The 23,870-nt window shown below is 43.5% G+C and overlaps 1 protein-coding gene across 2 annotated transcripts in view; it reads right to left on the bottom strand.

Annotated features, from left to right (window-relative positions):
- Positions 1 to 9,611: 9,611 nt before the first annotated feature.
- Positions 9,612 to 23,870, bottom strand: part of LRRK2 (leucine rich repeat kinase 2) — a 71,281-nt gene continuing 57,022 nt past the window's right edge. For both annotated transcript variants that reach the window (XM_083825336.1, XM_083825335.1), the window contains 10 exons: positions 23,116 to 23,286; positions 22,402 to 22,502; positions 21,546 to 21,740; positions 20,300 to 20,493; positions 19,948 to 20,020; positions 18,988 to 19,172; positions 17,491 to 17,643; positions 16,525 to 16,733; positions 13,400 to 13,474; positions 9,612 to 11,502 (listed from right to left, as the gene is read on the bottom strand). In XM_083825336.1, coding sequence (XP_083681462.1) covers positions 11,381 to 11,502; positions 13,400 to 13,474; positions 16,525 to 16,733; positions 17,491 to 17,643; positions 18,988 to 19,172; positions 19,948 to 20,020; positions 20,300 to 20,493; positions 21,546 to 21,740; positions 22,402 to 22,502; positions 23,116 to 23,286 — 1,478 coding nt within the window. In that variant the 3' untranslated portion in view covers positions 9,612 to 11,380. The remainder of the gene's footprint in view (positions 11,503 to 13,399; positions 13,475 to 16,524; positions 16,734 to 17,490; positions 17,644 to 18,987; positions 19,173 to 19,947; positions 20,021 to 20,299; positions 20,494 to 21,545; positions 21,741 to 22,401; positions 22,503 to 23,115; positions 23,287 to 23,870) is intronic.

Here is a 23,870-nt window from a genome sequence, read left to right on the forward strand (position 1 = left end):
GACAGCCTCCTGCTGCGTCTTGTGGCTACAGCTGGAGAGCCGGGGGTTGCTCCGTCCTCACCACCTTCTGTGGCGTGCAGTGCCTGTTGCAGGACAGGCGGTGAAATGCGAGTAGAGTGGGCGTAAGAATGGAGAAGGAAACTTCCCTTCCTTGGGCTCCTTCCGTTCTTTGGCTTTCCTAGCAGATGTTTTGGGACTCTTGCTGGCACGGAACTGAGGAGGATGAATTCACGCTCAGGAGTAGAGATGAATCGAGATGAATTCATGCTCAGTAGTGGAAGAGGGATTGCGTTAACCTAAGTAGGAGATTTTCTTAAAAAAAACAACACTCCCCTTGAAATTCTCATACTAGAAATGTCGGAGTAATTTCAACTTAAAATTCAATTCTTCCCATCTCTACCATCTCGAAAAGCACCCACCTGGGTTCCTGCAGTGTCTCTGCAGCCACTGGCTCTGCCCTGGGTGCCTCCTGTTCTCGGGAGGTGGCTCACGGAGATCCTCCCTCTGAGCTCTTCAAGGACCGATGTGACGAGCTGAGCTCTGAGCAGTCAGCACCGTTGCTTAGGAACTGTCAGGGGCAGACAGACATTTGGGATAAATTCGGCCGTGATTAACCGTACGGACAGAAACGAGGTCAGGGAGTAAGCCTGTGCCTTGTCTTTCGGCCGTTCAGTTCTGTGTGAGAGGATGTGGCTCCAGGGGTGCCCTGTATAATAAATATATTGCCCCCACTACTTAAAGCAGGAGGAGTGTGTTCACATTGATCACATCTCTGATAATGATGTTAAAATTAATAAACCAAGTTGGTTAATTAAACCATGCTAATAAACACGTGGTTAATGTAAGACATGTCTGGTGTTTTGGACTTGGTGGTAGTCTCTTGTTTAGAGAAAATGCCCTTGCCTGCGTACACAGCTGATGTCGAGTTGCTAACGCTTCTCAAAGCCCTACGGGACTCTGCCTGCTGCTTCCCGTGCCCTAGCAAGGGCTTGGTGCTGCAGGTCAGCGTTCTGAGGTGCTTCATCTTTCTCCTCTGCCGTGGCTCAGTGTCCTTTCCCAAGCATCTCCAGTTCCTCCTGGCACAGGAGCAAGGCAGCATCACCTTCTCCTGTCTTTCTAGATGAGTCTTCTGTGAGTCCGAGGTGCTTTGGTGAGCAGAGGTTTCCCTTTTTTGCCCTTACAAGACAATTTTGCTGAGGGAGCAAGCTTTCAGCTCTGTCATAGAGCAACTTCTTCACTACTCAATTTTACCCATTTTAACTGTGGGGGGCAGTGGCACAGCTTTCTGAGTCCAGAGGCAGAGGTCTTGTGCATCCCTACAGCGTGTGCAGGCCTGCTCTTCCCTTCAGGATGCGGAGACACGGGCCCTTCTGGAGGTGCCTCCCTCTTCTCGCTGCTGCCTTTCTGCTACTGGCAATGAAACGATGCCGGCTTCCTGCTTTGCTCAGTTCTTGAGCCTGCTGCAATTATTTTATACCAAGCAGCTGGTGCAGAAGTTGTTTGTTGCTGGCGAAGAAGTTCTCTGGTATAATGGTGAGAAATTGGAGGTGGCCAGAAGAAACTGTAAGCGATTCCCTCCCACTGAGATCGTTGGCTCTCTACCTGGGAGAGGGATGGCTTAAAGTTTTGCCTCCTTGCAGCTCTCTCTGTGTTTTAATTCCACCTTACAGTCCCCATACACAAAGTAACCTCCTCCTCCTCCCTGCAGTAGCCCTTCTCTGATCCTTCTTTGATCCTTGATTGTGGATTCTGATCACTGTAAATGGGCAAGACCCCGACTTGGCAGTCTCACGTATTGTCGGGTGCATCAAGAGCTGCGGAGGCTTCTCTCCATCTTCTGTGCGCGCGCTCAATGAATAAGAGTAATGCTTTGTGTAAGGATGCCGCGTGCAGCCTATTGCTGTCCGATAGCTGCAGCTGGACCTTGGGGCTGCACGAGCATTTGTTGAGTTGTTGCTGTGCACAAGCTTCGTGACTATTTCCTCTCCCCAGCAATCTCCTGCAAGAACTGACAAGGGTGCAAGGAGTGCCAGAGCATCTTCTGGGCCAGTCGCAGTTACTACTGCCGTAGCGATGCTCCTGGTGGTTCATTTCTGTGCAGGGATCTGGAAGTGAGCGTTACCTCTTGTCCTGCACCTCGCTCCAGGTGTCCTCTGGTGTGACCTGGGTGGTGCCGAGGCTGCCCCGCGCTCCGCAGCGCTGCCGGAGCTGAAGGTGTGTGGCAGGACTTTCAGCCCGTTCCCAGGACTTCCACCAGAATTCCTGCTCCTGTGTTAGTCCCCCAGGGAGGTGGTTTCAATTTCTGTAATTCTCAGTGGCGCTGTGCTAGGATTGTTGGTGTCGCTCCAGGTAAACAGAGAGCTCGCAGAGTGTCGGCCTCTGTAAAAGCGCTTATTGCGCAGTGACAAGATAGCTCCGCTCCTGGTCCTGTCCTTAGTTTGCCCGGTGGATGTTGGTGTGGAAGTCTGATGGAAAATTGCCAAACTTACATGAAAATAGGAAGGAAGAGGTGAAGTGCTGTGCTGACAGCAGCGGGGGGCCCTCACCGGCAGGGATGGACACAGCCGTGCTGAGTTCAGGGGGTGATGCTGGCTGACCCCAAGTGCGTGGTGTTTTTGTTCTGCCCTCCCAAGGTCTCGATCAAAGCCCTGCTAAGGACAAAAAGGAAGCGCTGCTGTGTCAGGACTTCATCTGAGGCCTGATTACCTGCTCTGGGTGCTTTAACTGTAAAAATCCCGCCCTGGCTGCCCAGTGCAGGGGCACCTTGGGTGCTGATGCTGGCTGGTGCAGGGGCTGGGGAGGAGATCGACCTGGGCACAGAGGGAGGGCATCCTGAGTGTCCTTGAGGTGGCAAACAGATTAGAGCAGTGGCGTGGGGTGTGCTCCCTTCTGCTGCTGTGCGGCTCAAGGCACAGCTGCTCTCTTAGGCGTGCTGTCTGCAGCTGCTTCGGTCTGCTTCCCAGAGGCCCCAGAACTGAACTGCTGGTTCATAATTCATTAAAGCACAAACTGATGTTGGGCGGCAGCATCACAGCCTGCCTTCTGTGGGGGAGGGCTGAAGGCCAACGAAAGCCTTCTGGCTTCCACATAAAAAGATTCTAGCAAAATCTGGTTTTGTGACTTTTTTTTTGACATGTAGAGGGAGAGATGCTCAAAGTGTGAGGTCCAGTCATTTGAGGTGTGAAACAGAGATAAGTTTGGCTTGAGCTGGGGAGGAACCCCATGTTGGGGGCAATAGGCAATTGCAAACGGGTGCCTGGCAGGTTCTGGGTGAGCAGAGGCCCTGCAGGCAGCCGTGTTCAGGTCTCCACTGTCCCAGGAAGAAGCTGTTTCAGCTTCGCTGTGCCAACACCGGAGGTGTTGCGGGCTGTAGTCTCCAGCCAGGAGCCTCACCATGGACAAGGCAAGTTGGGCGAGACTGTGCAGATTGCCTGTCTGTGCCCTTATCTCCAGGCTTGGATTTGTGGAGGCCAGAGGCTTTCTGAGCTCCTCCAGGAAGGACCATCCCTGCTCATCTCCAGGACCAAGGCCACCAGCATCCTGTAAGCAGATGTCTCCCCCCGTACCCTGATACCCTGTCGGCATCTGCCTTTTCCAAGGGCTCCTCTCAGTGCCAGTGCCACTGAGAAGTGACATGGCTTGCAAAACCACCCACCTTGGGCATCCCTCTTTTTTTTTTTTTCCAGCTTCAGCTATGGGGACTTGAGGCTTTTCCAGCAGGACTCAGCGCTCTGCGCAGTCGTGATGCTGGACCAGAGAGTTGCACTTCTTAGCCCCTGCAGAGCTCAGGTGTTTGTGTCCCCTCCTGGATTTAGCTGTAATACCTGGGAATTGAAATTTTTATTATTATTATTATTTGCAAGGAAAACAAAAGAAAGCATGAATGTGTTGTGAGGTTTTCTGTGTTTTGCAGAACGCTCAGCTCATACAATTATTATGGAGGGGGAAGGGCGGGGAAGAGGTGAATTTTGATGCATGGAAAATATTTGAGAATTGCTAATTACCAAAGCTTAATTATCTGGCTAGCAGTTAGTTATTAAGAGCAGGTGTGACCAACTGTGGTGGTTGGGCCTGGCTGCCTCCGCCCAGCTGGGGATGCTGTTGCTCTGCAGCCTCAGCCAGGGGGCAGGGGCTCTGCAGAAGGGTTTTCCTTTTAGGTTCAGAAATCCACCTTTCAAAGTCAGACCTCTTCAAAGCGCTATCAAACTCATTGAACCTTGTGCAATGCAATTTAACAGCTTCCTTTGAGATACACCAGCTGCCTAAACCCGACAGTGTTAGAGTAACGCAGAAAGAGTTGCGGCTGCAGCAGTCCGTGGCCGTCGGGCAGGAGGGAACATCTCCCCTTACCTGGCCAGCAGCACCACGAGCAGCTGGATCCCTGAAGGAAGACCAAATGCCCTTCTTCCCAGAGAGGTCTGGCTGGGACAAGGTGGAGAAGGGTCAGCCCTGCTCTAAGCATCAAGGTAGAGGGCTTAAAAATGGCAATGTTCGCATGGCTTTATGCAAGCGCTCGGCAGGAAATGCTTTCAGCAATGTAACAGAGCTAGTGTGTGTAATTAGCTTCCCCAGATGTTTGTGTAAGGGCTTGTCCATGCCTGGCAGGATTTAGGGGTGTTTTCTGGCTTTGGACCCCACTTTTGCTGCTGTCCCGGCCCCGAGGAGAGGCCTGGGGCAGGTGCCCAGCAGCTGGGGACATGACGGGCTCATTTCACAAGATGGCCGCCGCCTCACTCTGCTGCCGTGATGAGTGCCCTCTGCAGCCCAGATCCCTGTCAGCCCCCCAGGGAGGAACGTGCAGGGATATATCCCCGTCCCCACGCCAACAGCACCATCTTGGGATGTAGGCACCGGCGGGGGATGATGACAGGAGCTGCTATTTTTTTGCTTCCCTGTGCCCCCAGCCCATTGCACAGGGGGAGGTGGCTGGGTTGATGTCCAACATCTACTGAGGAAAAATCAGGTGTTTTTTCTGATCTTCCATCCTTGTTTTGGGCTGCTGCAGCCTGTTGAGCTGCTGTGTGTCAGCAGGCAGTAATTGGGATGGGCAGAAGAGCCGAGGAGGCCGAGGCGCTGGGGTCGGCCATGGGGACACGACCACCACCTGTCTTCCAGGAACTTCACCACACGAAGCCGCCCCAACCCTCTGCTGAGCCAGCTGCACGCTACCTCTGCAGTTATTACGTATTTACTGTGACTTTTGAAGGTGACAGCGTGAAACCAACTGTTTTCTAAGCCTCTTGGCCTTAGCTCCTTTGCTGGAGCCTGGGAACGCTGCTCAGCCCTGCTGGGGAGCGGTGAGGGCGAGCAGATGCCTTCAAGGTGACTGCAGAGATGTCAAGGCAATGAGAAGCAGCAGGACCAAGCACTAATGTACCAAAGTTCATTTATTTGCAGCTCAGTTGTTCTCTACCATGATCCTGCGTGGGCAGAGCTTGGCAGGAGCTGTCAAAATGCAGGGCAGGAGAAGAGGGGGCGATGCCGGAGGTCTGGGTCACTGCGCTCCTGGCACTGTCGGGGACCCAGCGCCTTTGGGTGAGGCCAGAGCCTGTCCTTCGAGTCCGTGATGTGATGTCCTGCTGCAGGAGGGCAGGTGGGAGCTGTCGCACGCTGCAGCCAGGGCAGTCAAGCTGGGGCTGCGTGCCCTCGGCTGGGCATCTTTCTTCTCTTCATCGTCTTCTCTTTTCTTCTCCTGTTGTGTGCTTCCAGACTGCAAAATTGTTTCTGTGCTGCTCCTCCAGCTGTTAGCAGGGTCAAATCCCACCACAGCAAAAAGCCCTGCGCATCTCCCAGGCGTGTGTCCATGGCATCTGATAGCGGCACCGTGAGGTGGCGTGGGACAAGCACAGCAAAAGGCAGATAAACAAAAGGTGCGGAAAAGGCAAAACAGTGGAATTGCCACAAAAGATCTTTCATTTCTTTCCCCTTTTCTATTCATTTTGACTTTTCAGGTCACTAACACTAATGGGCTGTGTTGGAAGTGAATAGTCACAAACACAAGAGACGTAACATTTATGCATTTAATTAAAGTTTCTGCTCTCTAATTACTGACAACCTTTGTAGGGATTGACAGCAGAGTTTAACAAACATGACTGTAATCTGCTGCTGCCTTCTCAGGCAGCAAGAAAATCAAAGCAGTGCAGAGAAAAAGGAAAAAACCAAAAGCCTTAACTTGCTTTTATTATTGGTTTTAGCAGAGTTGTAGTAGGTAGTCTTAAAAAAAAAGTTTTTATAGCTATGTCGGTATATTGTAATGTTTAATAACTTTCAAAAAATGTTTCCAGTTTACTGCCTCGGTATAAATAAACTGTAGATACCAGGAACCATAAATTCATCACAGTGTACTCTGCAGGCAAAAAAAAAAACAACCAACCAACCAAACAAAAAAACCCAACAACTCGTAATTTGATCATTCTTGTAATTCTGTTATTTAATCGAACAGGAACTAGTTTGTGTTGAAGAGTCTTACCAACATCTGTGCACATATGGGCACTGCTGTCTTCATACAGTAGGTGTACAGCCCATAAATATTGAGAACAAATTCTTGAAGGCTAACACTGGAAATTTTGCTTGCATTTGCTTCTAAATCTTTGCTAAACCAAGTTTCTCTTTGCTAATACAACAGCACTCGTTTGTGCTTTTTTCCTAAAAATCCTGGATTTAAAAATACAAATATGCAATAAGTATGACTCAGATCTCACCTTGCTGTGTCAATGTACTTATAAACTAACTAAATTGTTAAAAGGATGCACGCCCATCTAACTAAACAAAGTGATTTGGTAAAGTCACAAAAGGGCTGCAGTGGACAGCCAATACATGTGAACTTTTTTTTTTACAGGTGTTGAAATGCCTTGGAGAAAGTTTTATTTAAAAGACAGCAGATAAGTAGTCTTGGGATGGGTTCATAGTACAGCTGCAAAACTAATTCAGACAGAAAAAAAACAGTAACTGCTAATTCTGAGCAGAAAAATTCATCCTTTTAAGCCAAGTAATGCAAGTTGTCCTCAGATTTTTAATGACTGACAGGCCAGGAAAAAAAATAACGAGGAATTGTTTGTAAAATTATCTAACTGAAGTCTGATAGAAAAATATGAATGTCATCTTTTACTCGCTCACTTCTCCATTTGCTCAGCCAATAAGTTTTTTTTTTTCCTTTTCTTACTACTTTCTGATGCCTCTTGTATCCGAAGAGCGTATCATAACGTAGATTGTTTGTCTCATTAGCTCTGGGTACATGTATGTGTAATGTTCCTGATACCCCGTCTGGACTCATCTTGCATCCCTCTAGGGGTAACTGCGCCTGCTGCTTCCCTAAAGTGCCTGTATACCAATGTGCGAAGCATGGGAAATAAACAGGGTGAGCTCAAGATCTGTGTATGGTTGAGGGGCCACGATCCCATCGTGATCATGGAGACGTGGTGGGACAGCTTGCATGACTGGAAGTGGAGGGCTATGTCCTCTTTAGGAAGGACAGTAGCATCGAGATCCTGGGCACTGGTTCTCACGGGGGACTTTAATTATCCAGACAGCTGTTGGGTAAGCAACTCGGCCAGGCACACGCAGTCCAAACGGTTCCTACAATACATTGAAGATAATTTTCTGACGCAGGTGGTGGAGCTGGGCAACATTCAAACAGCACTTCTTCCAAGCTTGGGATCGGTGCATCCTGAAGAATAGGAAACTGGGGAAGGGGGGCAGGAGACCTGCGTGGATGAGCAAGGAGCTCATCGACAAGATCAAAAGGAAGAGGAAGGTCTATGAAATGTGGAAAAATGGACCCTCCCCTTGGGAGGAGTAGAGGAGTGTTCTCAGGGCCTGCAGGGAGGAAGGCTAAAGCCCACCTGGAGATGAAGCTGGCAAAGGAGATAAAGGGTAATAAGTTTTTTTTTAAAGTATGTAAACGGTAAAAGGAAGACTAGGGCTAATGTGGGTCCCCTGCTGAACAAGGGGGGGGTGCCCTGGTAACAGGGGATGCCGAGAAGGCGGAGGTACTGAATGCTTTCTTTGCTTTGGTCTTTGCTTCAAAGACTGCCCCCCAGGACTCCTGGACCCTGGAGGGAGGAGAAAGCGTCTGGGAAGTGGAGATCTCCTCTCCGTTTGACGAGGGAGTGGTTTGGGAGTGTCTGAGTGGAATCAATGCACACAAATCCATGGGCCCCAATGGGATGCATCCACATGTGCCGAGGGAGCTGGCGGAGGTGATCGCCGAACCACTCTCTATCATCTTTGAAAGGTCTTGGAGAACAGGAGAAGTGCCTGAAGACTGGAGGATAGCCAGTGTCACTCTGGTCTTTAAAAAGGGCAAGGAGGAGGATCTGGGAAACTACAGGTCAGTCTCACCTCTGTTCCTGGAAAGGTGTTGGAACAACTTGTTCTGGATGTCATTTCCAAGCAAAAGGAAGCAAAGAAGGTTATGAGGAGTAGTCAGCATGGATTCACCAAGGGGAAGTTGTGCTTGACCAACCTCGTTGCCTTCTATGATGGCATCACCAGCTGGGTGGACGGGGAGAGCAGTGGATGTCATCTACCTTGACTTTAGCATACTGTCTCCCTCGACTCCTGTTAGCAAAGCTGAGAAAGTGTGGGATAGTTGAGTGGACAGTAAGGTGGGTTGAGAACTGATGAGGGAATAGTGTCCACCCTCAGCAAGTACGCCGATGACACGAAGCTGGGAGGAGTGGCTGACACGCCAGAAGGCTGTGCTGCCATTCAGCAAGACCCGGACTGGCTGGAGAGATGGGCAGGAAGAGACCAAATGAGGTTTAACAAGAGCAAGTGTAGAGTCCTGCACCTGGGAAGGAACAACTGCATGTATCAGTACAGCCTGGGGGACGACCTGCTGGAGAGGAGTTCTGGGGAGAAGGACCTCGGGGTCCTGGTGGACGACAGGTTGACCATGAGCCAGCAGTGTGCCCTGGTGGCCAAGAGGGCCAATGGGATCCTGGCGTGCATTAAAAGGAGCGTGGCCAGCAGGTCAAGGAAGGCGATCCTCCCCCTCTACTCTGCCCTGGTCAGGCCTCACCTGGAGTACTGTGTCCAGTTCTGGGCTCCCTGGTACGAAAAGACAGGGATCTCCTGGAAAGAGCCCAGCAGAAGGGCCACAAAGATGATACGGGGCCTGGAGCATCCTCCCTATGAGGAAAGGTTGAGAGACCTGGGTCTGTCAGCCTTGAGAAGACTGAGAGGGGATCTTATTAATGTTTACAAATAACTGAAGTGTGGGAGACAGAGGGATTTGGCCAAACTCTTTTCAGTGGTTTGTGGGGACAGGACAAGGGGCAATGGCCACAAGATGGAGCCCAGGAAGTTCCGCACCAACATGCGAAAGAACTTCTTCTCGGTGAGGGTGATGGAGCACTGGGACAGGCTGCCCAGGGAGATTGTGGAGTCTCCTTCTCTGGAGATATTCAAGGCCCGTCTGGACGCCGACCTGGGCAGCCTGCTCTAGGGAACCTGCTTTGGCAGGGGGGTTGGACCCAATGATCTCTGGAGGTCCCTTCCAACCCCTACAGTTCTGTGATTCTGTGATCCTGATGTAAGGGATTAAGCTCAACAAAAGCTGCACAGAAAAGCTCCTCCCTGGAAATTCAGCAATGAGAAAGTAAACAATGTTATTAACAAAGCAGGGTTTTAATAAACAGGTATAAGAGTTACATGTCAAAATGATTTATAAATAAACATAATCACATTACATATATTCTGTCTTTTTAAAAAAAGTATTGATTATACAATAATATATATTTTCTGAGTTATAAAATTCCATATAAATAGCAAATTATTCTCAGTATGAAGAATATAAGAATACATTAAATACAAACAAACAAAACAAAACCAGGGTACATCTCTGAAAGGAATCCTGAGTACACACGCAACCACAGGCAGAAAATAGAACAAGGGCTGCAGTGGTTGGAAACAATAATGCTCTTGTCCCAGTATAAAAATTCTCCAGAACTGTAAAATTGGATCCGAGAACCTTCTGGTGGCGCTAACCCTTGTTCAGCTCCTTAGAAATAAACTCAGGAGTGGCTCTGGGTACCGCTTGAGATTTCAGGCGCACCCTATAAGTTCTTTTGGTATCGCAATAAGAAAATGAGCTGTCTTCTGGTGGACAGAAAGAAGGCACTTAGAGCAGGTCAGTGAAGGCTGTAAGCAGCAGCTTGGACTAATAGCCAGGGAACAGTGAGATCCATCTCCTGAATGAAGACGTGTGGCAACAAATTCTGGTGGAGTTAGTTACACACAAGAGGTAGCTAATTCTTACACTCCTCAAGGTTTCACTGCTTACTGCCAAAATGATATTAATTAAAACATGAATATGATTTATATCACATAAATTAAAACAAGACTAAATCAAAGCTCAGGTTTTTTTTTGTTTCCCCAGACTGAGATAAGCAAACAAGCACGTCGCACTAAGAACTAGCAGTCAAGATGCAGCAGCGTGCTTCTTTCTTTGTGGTACAAGTTGTAGCAGCATTTAGATCAAGCGTTTTCACTGTCTGTTTTCTCTTGGCATTTATATCTGTACAACAGACATATACGACTGGTAATGTTCAGAGCTATGTGCCTACATCACTTGGAACAAGGCAGACTGCAGTACTGCAAGAGGACGCCAACTTGCAGAAGCTGGTCTGTATCTCTAATGTATTTAAATGCTGAATTCCGAGAAATCTTATTTTATTATTATTAAAATTATTACTAATAATTTTATTTTTTTAGTATGCTTTCTTTTCTGATCCCAATGAAAAATGTCAATTATTCATGGAATTATTCATTATTATTCAGCGATGCCTCACTTCTGCCTGTTGTTTTCACAAGCAGTAATGCAGCCACGCTATGCTCCCTTAAACACTGCTATTTATATAAAATAGCATGTTTTCTTTCACATGCCCAAGGTCATGAGCTCTGACTTACTAAGAAAATATGAATCATCAGAGAAAACTCACACATGCAAACTGCAATAAGCACACAGAGGCTTAGATTCTGCTCCTTATTACAGCATCAACTCAACAGAGATAATGAAGTAAACAAGAGCCGTTTACAGGCTCCTGGCTTGTTACCAGTTTAACAGGGATCAAAAACCGGATGAACAAAGTTATCCTGCAGCTGAGCCATAGTTGCTCAGAACAGGATTTAACAAGTAAACAGACACGTGATAACACTTCAGTTTCTTAAATTCTCAACAATTTTCTGTCCTTTGAAATATTACAGAATAAAAACCTTCTTTCTGCTTGGTATACCATGATTTGGGAAGATCCTGTCCCATGGCACTTTTTTTCCTGGTTTTGGGTTAAAAAGCCCAGCAACAAGAAGCAGTAAATATTGCACAGTAAGCTACGATAGCAGTCTAGAAAAGAGAATAGCACTTGCAGGGTGTTTTTTTTCACTCCAAAGGAAAGCTCTTCATTTTTTCTGCTAGTTCCTGTCTCATTTCTATATGTTTTTTCAGGTTTTGCACTTCATGGGGGAGGTTAATGTCCCACACTGACAAACAGGATTGTAATTCTGAAAAAAAAAAAAAGAAAATGGCAACAGTGAGAATTATTATTGCGTAATTAGAAGTGGTTTTGCTTATCTGCTCTTTCTTTTAATTAGTCATAAATTGCCTCTCTGAGGCACAGTGTTTAGGACCTGGAGGCCAAGTTGTGTGCCACCTTATGTGTGAGGTGATGAAGATACGTGTTACAAGCCATTTCTACTTGCACAATAGTTTGGATTCCAGTTCCTAAACCATTTAAAAGCACTTCAAAAAACATTTCTGGTGCCTGTGGACTATAGGGTGTTTACCTGAGCTACAGCCAATGCTAGTATTGAGGTGCCTGCATAAAATTTCGTCTTGATTTTCCTGAGCAGATATACCCTAAATGCTTACAAGACTCAAAACCCATTCACTATAACCAGAAATGAAAAGTGATTTCGTAAGGTAGTAAGTATACCGAAAACAGGTCACTTCTTCAATCTCCACTCAAGCAAACAACTCTCTGCTCCTGGAGAAACATTACTTTTAATGGAAAATTGAGAACACTTACATGAGCAGGGGCTCACAAACTAAGGCCCTGAAGGTTCCTGAGAATCTGATTACTCTTTGTATAATCAATGGCATTCTGAAATACGATTAGAAAGCTAAAAAGGCAATAGGTGCTCTTACGGTAATAATCAGGGACTATCACAATGTAAAAAACACAGCTGTAAGTCTGATTCTTATTTTAGTCCAGTCAGCTCACCTACACTTGCCACCTTTAACTTTATTACTATTACTGCCCCATTATCAAGAAACTCAGAAACTGGGATCAGAGAAAGGTGAAGAAGAGCATCAATCAGAGCATCAAATATAACCGTACTAAGAAAAAAAACCCACAAAGATGATTTCATATCTTCCTATTCCAGTATTTCCCCATCCTAACTGTCAGGAAGCTCTTCCTGGTGCCTGAACTAAATCTCCCTTATTGTAACAGAAACTGCTTAGTTTTTATCCTACCCACAGGGAATATGTTGAAGTGTTTATTCCCTTCCTCTTTATTTACACATTTGAAGCCTATCATCACGTCTTTTTTATGCTTTCTTTATATTAACCACTTTGTCTTCAGTATTTCCCTGTAGTTTGCATTTCACTCCTCTGGGCTGTTCCTAACAGTTCAGATCATTCGGCAGGGTCCCAGATGGAAATGCTCCTCCAGCAGAGGCTTCACCAGAGCTCAGCAGAGCACAGGAATTCACACATCTTAGAGAAGCCACTTTTCTACTGGTGTGAGAAGGTGTTTGCCTCTTCTGCAGGAACATGATGCTGTTGGCTCACATTCAGCCAGTGATCAATTATAAACCTTTTGTTGCAGCATTGCTGTTTAAGCTGACCATTTCCTCATGTTGGTACAACAGATCACTCCTAATTAAGTAAAAGGTCTTGCATCTGCCCTTACGGAACTGTATCCTATTTCCTTTGGGACCATTTATTCTATTTGTCAAGGTTATTTCAAATGCTAATCCTGTCCTCCATTGTGGCTTCTTTTAGCTGAGTGGTGTCTGCTAATCTGAAAAGCAAATTCACCGTTCCTTCCTCCACATCATTCATGAAAACACTGATTATTTCTGGCTTAGCATGAACCCCTCTGGAAATCCATTCGATACATTCTCCGATTAGACAAGCACTATTACTCTTTAAATACAGTTTTCCAGCAAATTACATGCCCTTGAAAGAGTAGCTTCATCCGATCCATTTTTGGAAGTTACTGTTAGTTTGTATGGAGCCCAGAAATGCACCAGACTACAAAAACTACTGACAATATTTTGCTAACACTGTATCAAATGTTGATCACCACCTCTCCAAACATATCTCAGTGGGTAGTCAAGCATAATATTGTCTATTCCACTAATAATATAAATTAATAAAACACAGTTCAGCTACCTTTGTGAGATTTGTCGTCTTCGGTGTCACTCTTATACCAGTATCCCAAAACCAGCACCACATTCTTCAGACTCCCTTTTTCAAAGAAATAAAATGTCACATTTTAATTTTCATGGGAACTTTGTCATTTAAGGAAGAAAGAGTAGCTTACGTGATGCCATTAACAGGATAAAACCCAGAGTTTTTCTCTTTATTCATAGTCAGTAACCATGAAAAAAAGGACACAAAAACAATACAGTTCACGTCTCCATTTAATGTAGGGGTTTGCCAGAGTTCAAAGCTGTAACCACCGGATCAGCCAGCCAGCCTGTTGAACAAGCCTAAGAACAAAGCACCCTATTATTCACCACATGCAGAGGTAGCAGAGGCATGGAAAACAGATGTCACAGCGAAGGGATAGGTTGCGAATGAAGTCCCAACGCACAGCAGAAGCAGAAAGTGCCAGCAGTCAGTCTGGTTATAAAAAACAAACAAACAAAACAACCAAGTATGATACAAACTAATTAAAAGTGTTCTCAAGTAACAATAGCACGTAGGTAGGGAAGGAGAGTTAGTAGGGATGTAGAAATGGGGATGGGTCGTAATAAGGTAAATACCAAATAGCACAAAAAAAACAGAGTGGGAAGACAAAAGTGGATGGATCACGGAGGGCTGGTGGGAACCCCGTGCACCTTCCCTGATCAGATGTTTCATCACTTTAATTTTTTCTGCAACCAGCTCTAGCCATACTCTGTACCAAACAGACTGGAACTTGAGTACAATGTTTCTTACTCAGACTAGGGTCCTTGCTTTGAAAACTCTAAATTTCCCCTTGCAAAATGAACTATACATATATTTACACGTTAATCATTCTCTACATATGATGTCTTGTCTATTATATGTCAAGTGTTAGGTGAGAGAATTAGAAAAAAACATTATATTCATATACAAACTACTGATAAAATTGATGTCTCAACATCTGGCAATCTCTTTTCCCTAAAATATTTACATTTGATTGACGTTATGTGTTCTAATCTCAAAATGAAACTTTTTAATGCAAAAATATTTCCCTCTATCTTATCTCACAGATGCAGTGTGTTACTACTGAAGACGTGTTCAGCAGCCTCTGGGCCATTTTCAGTAATTCTGTGAATATACCAGTGGAACCAAAGCCTGAATTTAGGAAAAAAAAACCACAACCCTTATAAATAATTGCCGGGAGAAAATGATCAAAAGAAGAAGCACACATCAAACCGCATGCATCAGTCTCACTTGCCATTCTTGAGTTCTGTTCAAACACAACTCATCTATTTCTCATGAAGCATTAACTTTTCTGTATATAAAATTTAAAGATGCTGTGTTGACTGGAAACCGAGAATATGAGACTCAAGGCTTCCTAAGTCACATTCTATTATTCTATCCAATATACTTTGCCTACCAATGACAATAATGTGAGGCAGAAATCTTATTTTCAAAGTAACTATCCTTTAAAAAATACTAGAAACAAAACAGTCCCTTTATGGCACTAATATTGCAGCTATCAGGACCCGAAGGACTCAAAGTGCTGTGCTAGGGCATCCGGACTCTGCAGCTGGCGCTCTACCAGCTGAGGGCTGAACAGACTCCACAAACTTGCTGTCTCAGGCAGAAGCAAATCACGGGAAGATGGAGGGGTTTTTGACTGTCAGCACGGTGAGCTAGCTGTAGTCTACAGACACTTCTGATGCCAAAAAGGAAAAAGCAGCCCCCAAATTAGGTTTACAATGGTAATGAGAAAAACATCCACAGGCTGCAACGGTGAAATTTGCTAGCAGGATTACAGTGTATTTCTGACTCCACAAAAGCAGCTTTGGAGTCTTTTTTTTGACAGCAAACACACCTTAAATCACACTGACAAAGGAACAAAAGAACCATTTGAATGACATCCAACAAGGGTAAGTGCCGGGCCCTACACTTGTACCGTAACTACCCCATGCAGCAATATAGGTTTGGGAAAGAGTGGCTGGAAAGCTGCCCGATAAAAAAGGACTTGAGGGTGCTGGCTGACAGCTGAACACGAGCCAGCAGTGTGCCCAGGTGGCCAAGAAGGACAGTGGCATCCTGGCCTGTGTCACAGAAAGAGTGTGGCCAGCGGGACTGGGGAAGTGATTGTCTCCTTGGATGTGGTGCAGGTGAGACCACACCTTGAATATTGTGTTTGGTTTTGGGTGCCTCACTACAAGAAGGATATTGAGTTGCTCGAGCATGTGCAAATAAGACAAAGCAACAAAGCTGGTGAAGGGACTAGAGAATGAGTCTTATACGGAGTGACCGAGGGAAGTGGGGTTGTTTAGTCTGGAGAAGAGGAGGCTCAGGGGACACCTGATTTCACTCTAAAACTTCCCTGGGAGCTTGCAGCAAGGAGGATGTGTGTCTCTTTTCTCAGGTGACAAGTGATGGGATGTAAGGAAATGGTCTGAAGTTGCACCAGGGGAGGTTTAGATTGGGCATTATGAAAAATTTCTTCATGGAGAGGGTGATCAAACACTGGACTGGGCTTCCCAGGGAAGTGGTGGAGTCCTCATCCCTGGAGGTATTCAAGAGATGTGTGGACACGTCTCTAAGGGACACGGTTTAGGATAGGTCAGGCTGGTGGGTGGACTTGATGATCTTGAAGGTCTTTTCCAACTTAAATGATTCTGTGTTTCTGTGATTCCTGAATAAGGCTGGGAGAAGAAGACTAGGAAATTAGCAATTAAGGAAAAATAATTAAAACCTAGTGAGCTCCACAGAGAGAGAAGCCAGAAGCATAAAACACAAGACAGAGAAAGAATGCAGGCAGACACAGAACAAGATAAAGACTACCGGACAGAGGACAGAGAGAGATGTGCTGAAGCAGGGCACAAAGGATGCAGTGAGGGCGGGCAGCATTCACAGGCTGATCAGTAACAAGCCAGGGAAGAGCTGTTGTTTTACGCGGGCACAGCTAGGACAGCCTGCTGGTGTTCAGCTAACACTGGCCCATCTGACACTGAGTGAAGATGACAGCAGGAGAACAGAATGAAGGAACAGGATGTGGAAAATGCTAATCTGTTCCCGGAACACCGTGTCAAACGGAAGCCAGCAATCCTAAACTTGGCACTGATTTCACCGATGGCTTTACTTACCTAGCTGAGCTGTTAGCATGACTCGAATAGAATCACAAAATTTATCTATAACTCGTACAGGGCGACGCGTTGATAAATCAAGCAGCAGAATATGTCCTCCTCCTGTCCCTATCCACAACGCAGTATTTTTCTGCAGGCAAATTGTCTTCACTCTTCCAGAATAAGCAACTTTCTGTTTTAGTTCTTTATCTAGTTTTTCTACTTCCTCCCTAAAAGTATGGAGAGAACTTGCATTAAATTTTGGTGGCACACTATTGCACAGCTGCTAAAATGACTCCCTCAATACTAGCCTTTTAAATGATCGTTCATCAAGACAAAGTGCAAAAAAATCATGCTAATAAGCTGTCTTACTTTAGAGAATCTGGGATGAAAACGATTGGACTTCTAAGGCCCTGCTGGCGTGCTTGAAAAGACCTTCAAATAGGAGATAGGTACATTTCTCTGTTTTCTCCCAGTATGCAGGAGAATAATGTCACTGCCAAGTGGAAGGAGCACAACCAGAGCTGCTCCTAGCTTCACCATAAAAATGAAATGGACATAGCACATGAAGGAAGAACAATTTAAATGCAAATGTAAATCACTGTCACTGTCACTAAAACTCTGATGCAGAGATAAGACATTCTTAATCAGGGGATGCAGGAAGTAACTGGATGCAAAAGCGGCAGTACCTTATCACATCAGGTAAGGCCAGCAAAATACTTTCTTCTTTATTTCATAGAGTTAAGTGTATCCTCTCATAATCACAGATTGTGAAATACAGTAAGGGTATTACAGAACTGAGATTCTGCATGGGATATTTTGAAGTTCTGGGCCAGAAGAGAGGAAAAGAATTCTGCATTTGCCCAAAGAACTGGGCAAGTCTCTTATCTCTCCTCACCCCAGAAGGGTGAGGTACTGTGCTAGAGAAGGCGATCTGTTAGTCAGCTCTCCGTGCATCAGGTCATCAATCTGAAATGGAGTACTTACTTAAGAAAATGTGCACAGTCAATTAGCTCAGAAAGCTTTTCTGTCTTCTTGTCCCAGATTTCCACAAAATGACTGTTTTTCTTTGCCAAGTAGATGGATTTATCTACTGCTATTGAAATTATGTTTGCATCACTGTAAGCCTTATGACAGAACCTAGAAGAGAGAAGAACTCCAGTCAGAATCACAGGCAATATCCAGTAGAAAAACTTGAATATTATGAGTGAGGTTTTCTATAACTGTTAAGAGATTCACTCAGCCTTGAGACCTACGTGGGCTAGGATACAACTGAGAAGGTTTGCTATGATCTTCCTGCAGTTTGACCTAAATTCTTACAGAATTGGAGCTGGAGTTACGTTATCCCTGAAGATGTATCAATGCCCAAAGTCTGTTCAGAAATCTTTCCCATCCATCTGCTCAGATCACATATGCTCACATCACAGCGGGGCAAACTCCACCTTTTGATGTCTGGAGACACCTGACAGTTCCTACAGGGCCCACAGGACCATCAAGGGTCACTCGACAAAGATGACTAAGCCTAAAACGCAGCAGTGAGATTTAGCTCATCTTGCTCTGCTTGTTTCACTGCAGCTGACAGCCTTTTTGTCTGGTTTTCTCTACATATGAATGTGTCTCTGTGCCTAAACATATCAAAGTATTACTGGCTCTGCAATTTAATAGCATTAGCTTATTTTACCGACTCCAATTCATCTTGAAGAGCAGCTCCAAATCACAGATGCCTGACAGCAGACTCAGAGTGCCAAGCTGCTGCTATGCCTGATGTTACTTGTTTTTGTCAACTTCATTTTCAGTTTTGCCTCTACAAAGCATAAGGTATTCCTGTGATACACTTTTCATCTCGCAATTGAACTGAATTTTACTAAAGCTTTAGTTTCTTGCTTTATATTAACATGTTATTTTCCAAAGCAAATTCATTTCCTAGAAAAATGACCTCTATTAGTATAAAATCAAACACTGTACCACCTGCTCAGGAAAAATTCCCCTTAACTTCAGAGCGCGATTTACCCAGGTAAGGATTATAGCAAGTGCTCCAAAAACTTCAGTCTCTAATTTCTATATAATGAGAGGTCAGCAAAGATATGCACACATACTGTGCAAACAAACATGTAAAGAGAAATGCTCTGCAAAGTATGCACGTATAGCTCTTAATAAAGTAACCAGGGCTTGTCAAATGTAATCAAGGGAGAAAAACTGATCAGTAGCACTTATACATTTTCTGACTTCATTATACTGACTTCATAAATCCTTTATATAGTAAAAAGGCACATCCCTTCTTTAAAAGCAGTCACGAATACTTCAAACATTACTCAATGCTCTTATTTTAATGCATATTATATTTCATCAATATTATGGAAGGAAAATAATGGAAACAAAATTTAAAAAAAAGCTCTAGAACATGATATTATATAAAACTACTGTTAGAAATCTTTAATAAAAACAACAAAAGAGCCAAGTAGCATTACATAAAAATAAACTTACAGTTGACTTGTTTTTGTTTCAATCAGCTTTTGGACAGAGAAATCACTAGATAAGGCTATGAGCTTTGTTCCACAGCCTCCCCAGATTATATTTTTTTCAGATAAGTGTGAGGATTCATTTAAGCACATTAGTGGTGTGTTAACATTTCCTATAGTTAGTATCTTCAAAGGTGTTGCACCCTTACACTGCAAAAAGAAATAGACTCTCCATTAGAAACACGAAGTATGCAGACATATGAAGTACAAACTGTTAAAACAAGGCCACACAACCTGCAGAATACTTACACAGCTAGATTTTGTGAACTATTGTGTTCTCTTTCCAGAATGTTAGGGACTGCAAAGCACTGTACTATCATAAATACCCCAAAGAAAACAGCCCGTGTGAACAGAAACAGGATGGAGCTCGGACTCATACTTCCTGCAACCAGAGGCCCAGTTCAAGAAGTGGGAAGAAAGTCAAATGGATATCCTAGAGAAATCCCACACTGGACCATATCCTAGTTCTGCAACAGATTGCAACTGTGCAACTGCTCTAAGGTACATATGGTCAGGAGCTAGAGCGAATCTAAACAGTATTGTCTTTTTGCAGGTATCTGTTCTACAGAGGGAACACTTAGTGTGACTGAAAGGAGAAAAGGAGCTATAGCAGCAATAAATAAAGGAGATTTTATGTTAGAATATTATATATATTTTGTAACTGAATATCTGTTAAATAGATTGGCCATTATTTGCCAAGCCTGTCAAAGACCTACTTCTCATTAGAAATAATTCCCCCCTCTTAAATCTGTTGGTTAGAACATCTATTGTAACACATGCACATTTCCTCTAAGTGTACAGAAAATGATTTCTAATTTTAGAGAAGCAAGTCAAAAATAATATGCATGAAATAAAGCCACTATCAGTAGCTGTATGCATATTGCTGATAGTTTTTTGTAGAACGGACAGCAAAGAACAAATCTACCTTTACTGCTCTGTCTTCAAACACTGCCAGTCTGCCATCGGCTGTGCCAACCAGAAAGAAATTCTTCTGTTTGCTGAAACAAAATAAAATGCCCTGATCAGGTAAGAAAAATTTAAATTCATATTCTCTGCTATTTCAAGAGTTTCACTGAACACTAAGAGCAAAAACAACCAGCTGTGGTCAGGAATGTAGTCTCCAGCTACCTTGGATGCAAAACTAAGTGAAAACATAAGCAAAATAAACAGCTGTGTGAAGAAAGCTGTCTGCATGAATGTACAGCTGTTATTTTCTGCACATCACCGTTAGTGGTATTTTCAAAATGCAACCCAAAATATTTAAAAATCATGCATACCTTTGCTTTGAAAGAGAATTACAGTATAAACAGGTGATAGAATCTGTCATTTTCTGCAAACGATGCCTTCTCGTTTCATCTTCTGTGTTAACTGCCCACAGAGAACCAGACTGGGTTCCTGCTACAATCCAGTTTTCTTTCTCAGTAGGAAGGGTCACTAATGCCAAACTTAAAATTTTACTATCTGCAATATCCTGAATCAGAAACAAAACAAACAAACAAACAAACAAACAAACCCACAATGATATGGTTACATTTTCAACAAGGATAAATACTAGTAAATAGCTGGTAATAAAAATAAAGTACAATCTTGTACTGCGGAAGACCCTGGGCCTTGGGTCTTCCCATGAAGATCTTCCCATGAAATCTAATCCCTGATTAGCAGAACTTATCTTCAGAGATACCATCTATCTTCAGTGTGCTGGGAAGGGCCCCTCAAACAGTACATAGGAAAACCTTTAAGATGAATATTATAAAAAAATATTATCTCTCTATTTTAATGAAGGTCTCAAAGCCACCAGAACATTAAGCAAATGGAACTACACAGTATAGGTTCAGTTTAATTGCTAACAATAAAACTACTGGTCTAAAAACCTTTTTTCCATTTTAGTTTTAGAAAAACAAGCCATAAACTTTAAACCAAATCTACTAATTCAAATGTATCATGGTCAACAGATGGCAGATACTTTGTGGAAATACAATTTAAATAGCTTTGATGTTGAGTCATACTCAGTTCTGGCAGACAAAGAGAAACACATTACATCACAGCACTTCAAGCCTGAGTAAAACTTTCCCTTTTCTGGTGGCACAAGACTGGGGTGAACAACAAACAAACCTGCCTGCAGCGGGAGAAGGAGGTGGCATCCACAGGAAGAGAAGAACTGATAAGAAACTATCTGGATTGTTAGGCGGGAGGCAGAGATACAAAGGGTTGTGTAACTATTACTTCTCGTCCTAGCCTCCACGCCAGAAACAGCTTCTATCTGAGTGTAAGAAAGAAACACAGTAGTGGAAAGACAGTATCAGTCAAAATTCAGGCTGGACAGCAGGAAGAGAGGAAAAGAGACTGTGTTTCTGCTTCATTTCATGGATGCAAGGAAGACTGATACATAAGCAATCTTTGTTCTCTCAAAAGTCTCCCAAAGTTAAGCTTTCCGAAGCAATATCCTACTGTTCAAATACAGATAATTCTTCTGAAATACATCTGGGTGCCAAAAACAGAATAAATGACAACTTCCTCACATACCTCACAAGTATGTCCATCTGTATTTAGGTTCACAAACGAAAGTTGTGCTTTTTCTGTGTTCCCATTGCCTATCCAGACTCCTGCCTTCTTGCAGCTTTGATTGGCAGCTACCATGCACTCTGCTGTGGAAGTGCTGGGTATTGAAACATACCTCATCAAACAGATAAGCTCTGCAGAATTCAGAATCTCATACACCTGCAAAGAAAGCCACAGCATGCACATGGTAATGAAAATGGCTTGTACAGTGATACATCTATAACAAGGAATGGATAGCAATCTTTTATGGAATACCGACAAAGCTTCTCAGCAGGTCTGCTAACTTGTATACCACTTTTGTTCACTGAGCAATTTCACCTTCACTCTTTTTATTTTTCAATTAAAATTTCGGGAAATCAATGGGATTAAGGCTCTTTTCAAAATTCCACCCATTTCAAAGAGCAGTACGATGTGTGATATCAGACAGTAGGTTTCAGATCCACACCACTGTTCTTCCGCTCACGTGCGTGGAACAGTGTAAGCTAGCTCCACTGATGTTATAAAACAAAGTCCTTTCTGCATAACTCTAGTAAAAAACACAAAGTGATCTGCAATCTGTTTTAATACCATCACTACATACCATCACACAGAGAAAAACAGAAGGTTACCAATAAATGGTTGGTAAATGTGAATGGAACCGTTTATTCTGGATAGCAAGACCAGGCAATATTCCATGGCTGTTTCCACTCCAGAAAAAGAAAACAACAGAAAAAAACACCATGCCTTTTACTAAAATAATCTTGCCATTTCTTTTCAGAAAGCACGATAACTTCATGGTATAGTTTATCACAAAAATACTAATAAATACACTAAGCAGTACCTGGGAAGACGTTGGTCGTTCCTGAGGATTTTCCTTCAAACACTTTTTAATTAAATTTTCAACTTTAGGCCAGGGGGCACACCCATATTCTTTGACGGGATCTAAAATGTAAAATCATACAACTTCTTAGCCAATGTTTACCATAATGTAGAACTATAAGTTCTGAATAACTTTCTCCGTATTTTAAGAATTTATCTAACTGCTTACAAAGCTGCTCTAAGAAATACTACAGTCTGAGGTAAAATGTCAGTATGATCAGCTTGGAATTGCTCATCTGTCATTACAGGATAATGAGAGTCACTGGGCTAGAGTCTTTTTCATTAAAAGCAGCTTGTTTTTTTAACTTAGTACATGATAAGCATAATCAAAGCAATATGTAAGGATCAATGCCAGACACTGTCTTGGAAGGTACTTCCAGCAATATTCATTTTAGCCAGGTCTGGATAAAATCCCAAGTACACAAAATCTCTATTTCTTTATAAAATGAACCAGCTTGTTCCCTTGAAGTTATAACCAACATAATGATGAATAGATGCCTATTTCTCACAATTTGAAGACTGTGTGAAATTAGGAGAAGTTTCTAAAAATTGCTATTATTTAGCCTCTTGCTCTGATCAGTGTCAAGATTACAACATAAAACACGAGGTGCTATTTTTAGAGGAGGCAGGACAAATTGTCTGCTTTCATGTTAAAACTGGAAGAAACGAGGCATACCTGGTAACTTTCCTTGTATTGCTAACTCATCAAACTCATTTGGAAACTTCAGGCCTTCCATTATTCTACCTCCTCCTGTTAAAATGTCATACAGAAGCAAGCCAAATGAATAAACATCAGCTTGCTGATTGTAAATAACATTTCCTCTGGCAACTTCTGGTGCTCGAAATCCTGCAAATAAATCATTAATAGTTATTATGATTCATACCAAGCTGAAGCCATATTTATCCTTTTAAGAATAGCCACTAACTGATAAAAATATCACAGGAAGTGAACCAAAAATGGCACACTATTTCTGGGCTGGAATAGTTTGCATGTGGCATACTACCAAAAATATCAGCAATCAGTGCAAAGGAAGGGTACAGTACATTAGTTACAAAGCTCCTGCACCATTACACATAAAATAATTCATTTATAAATGAATACTGAAATTCTACAGTCCTTACTGAAGGCCTAATATTTAACACTTGCAGTCACACCCTCACGCACGATTTCAAAGACCTAAAGGCTCTATTTGAAGTTCCCGAAGTGTGCAGTACTTTAAAGTGGATGCTAACAAGTTCTCTCTCAGGTCAGGGAACAGGGCAAGTATTCATTGCCTTTAAATAAAATCAAGACCTATCTATGCATTACTGAAAATTAAAACAACAAACACTTTTAGCAGTTTAATTTCACTACCACAATAACCATACTAAAACAAGACAGGAAAAAAAATATCAAAACTAGTGCATGTTATTTAATTTTTTCTCCTTTTA

This window comes from Anser anser, assembly GCF_964211835.1.
Source record: "Anser anser genome assembly, chromosome: 1".
Taxonomy (NCBI): Eukaryota; Metazoa; Chordata; class Aves; order Anseriformes; family Anatidae; genus Anser; species Anser anser.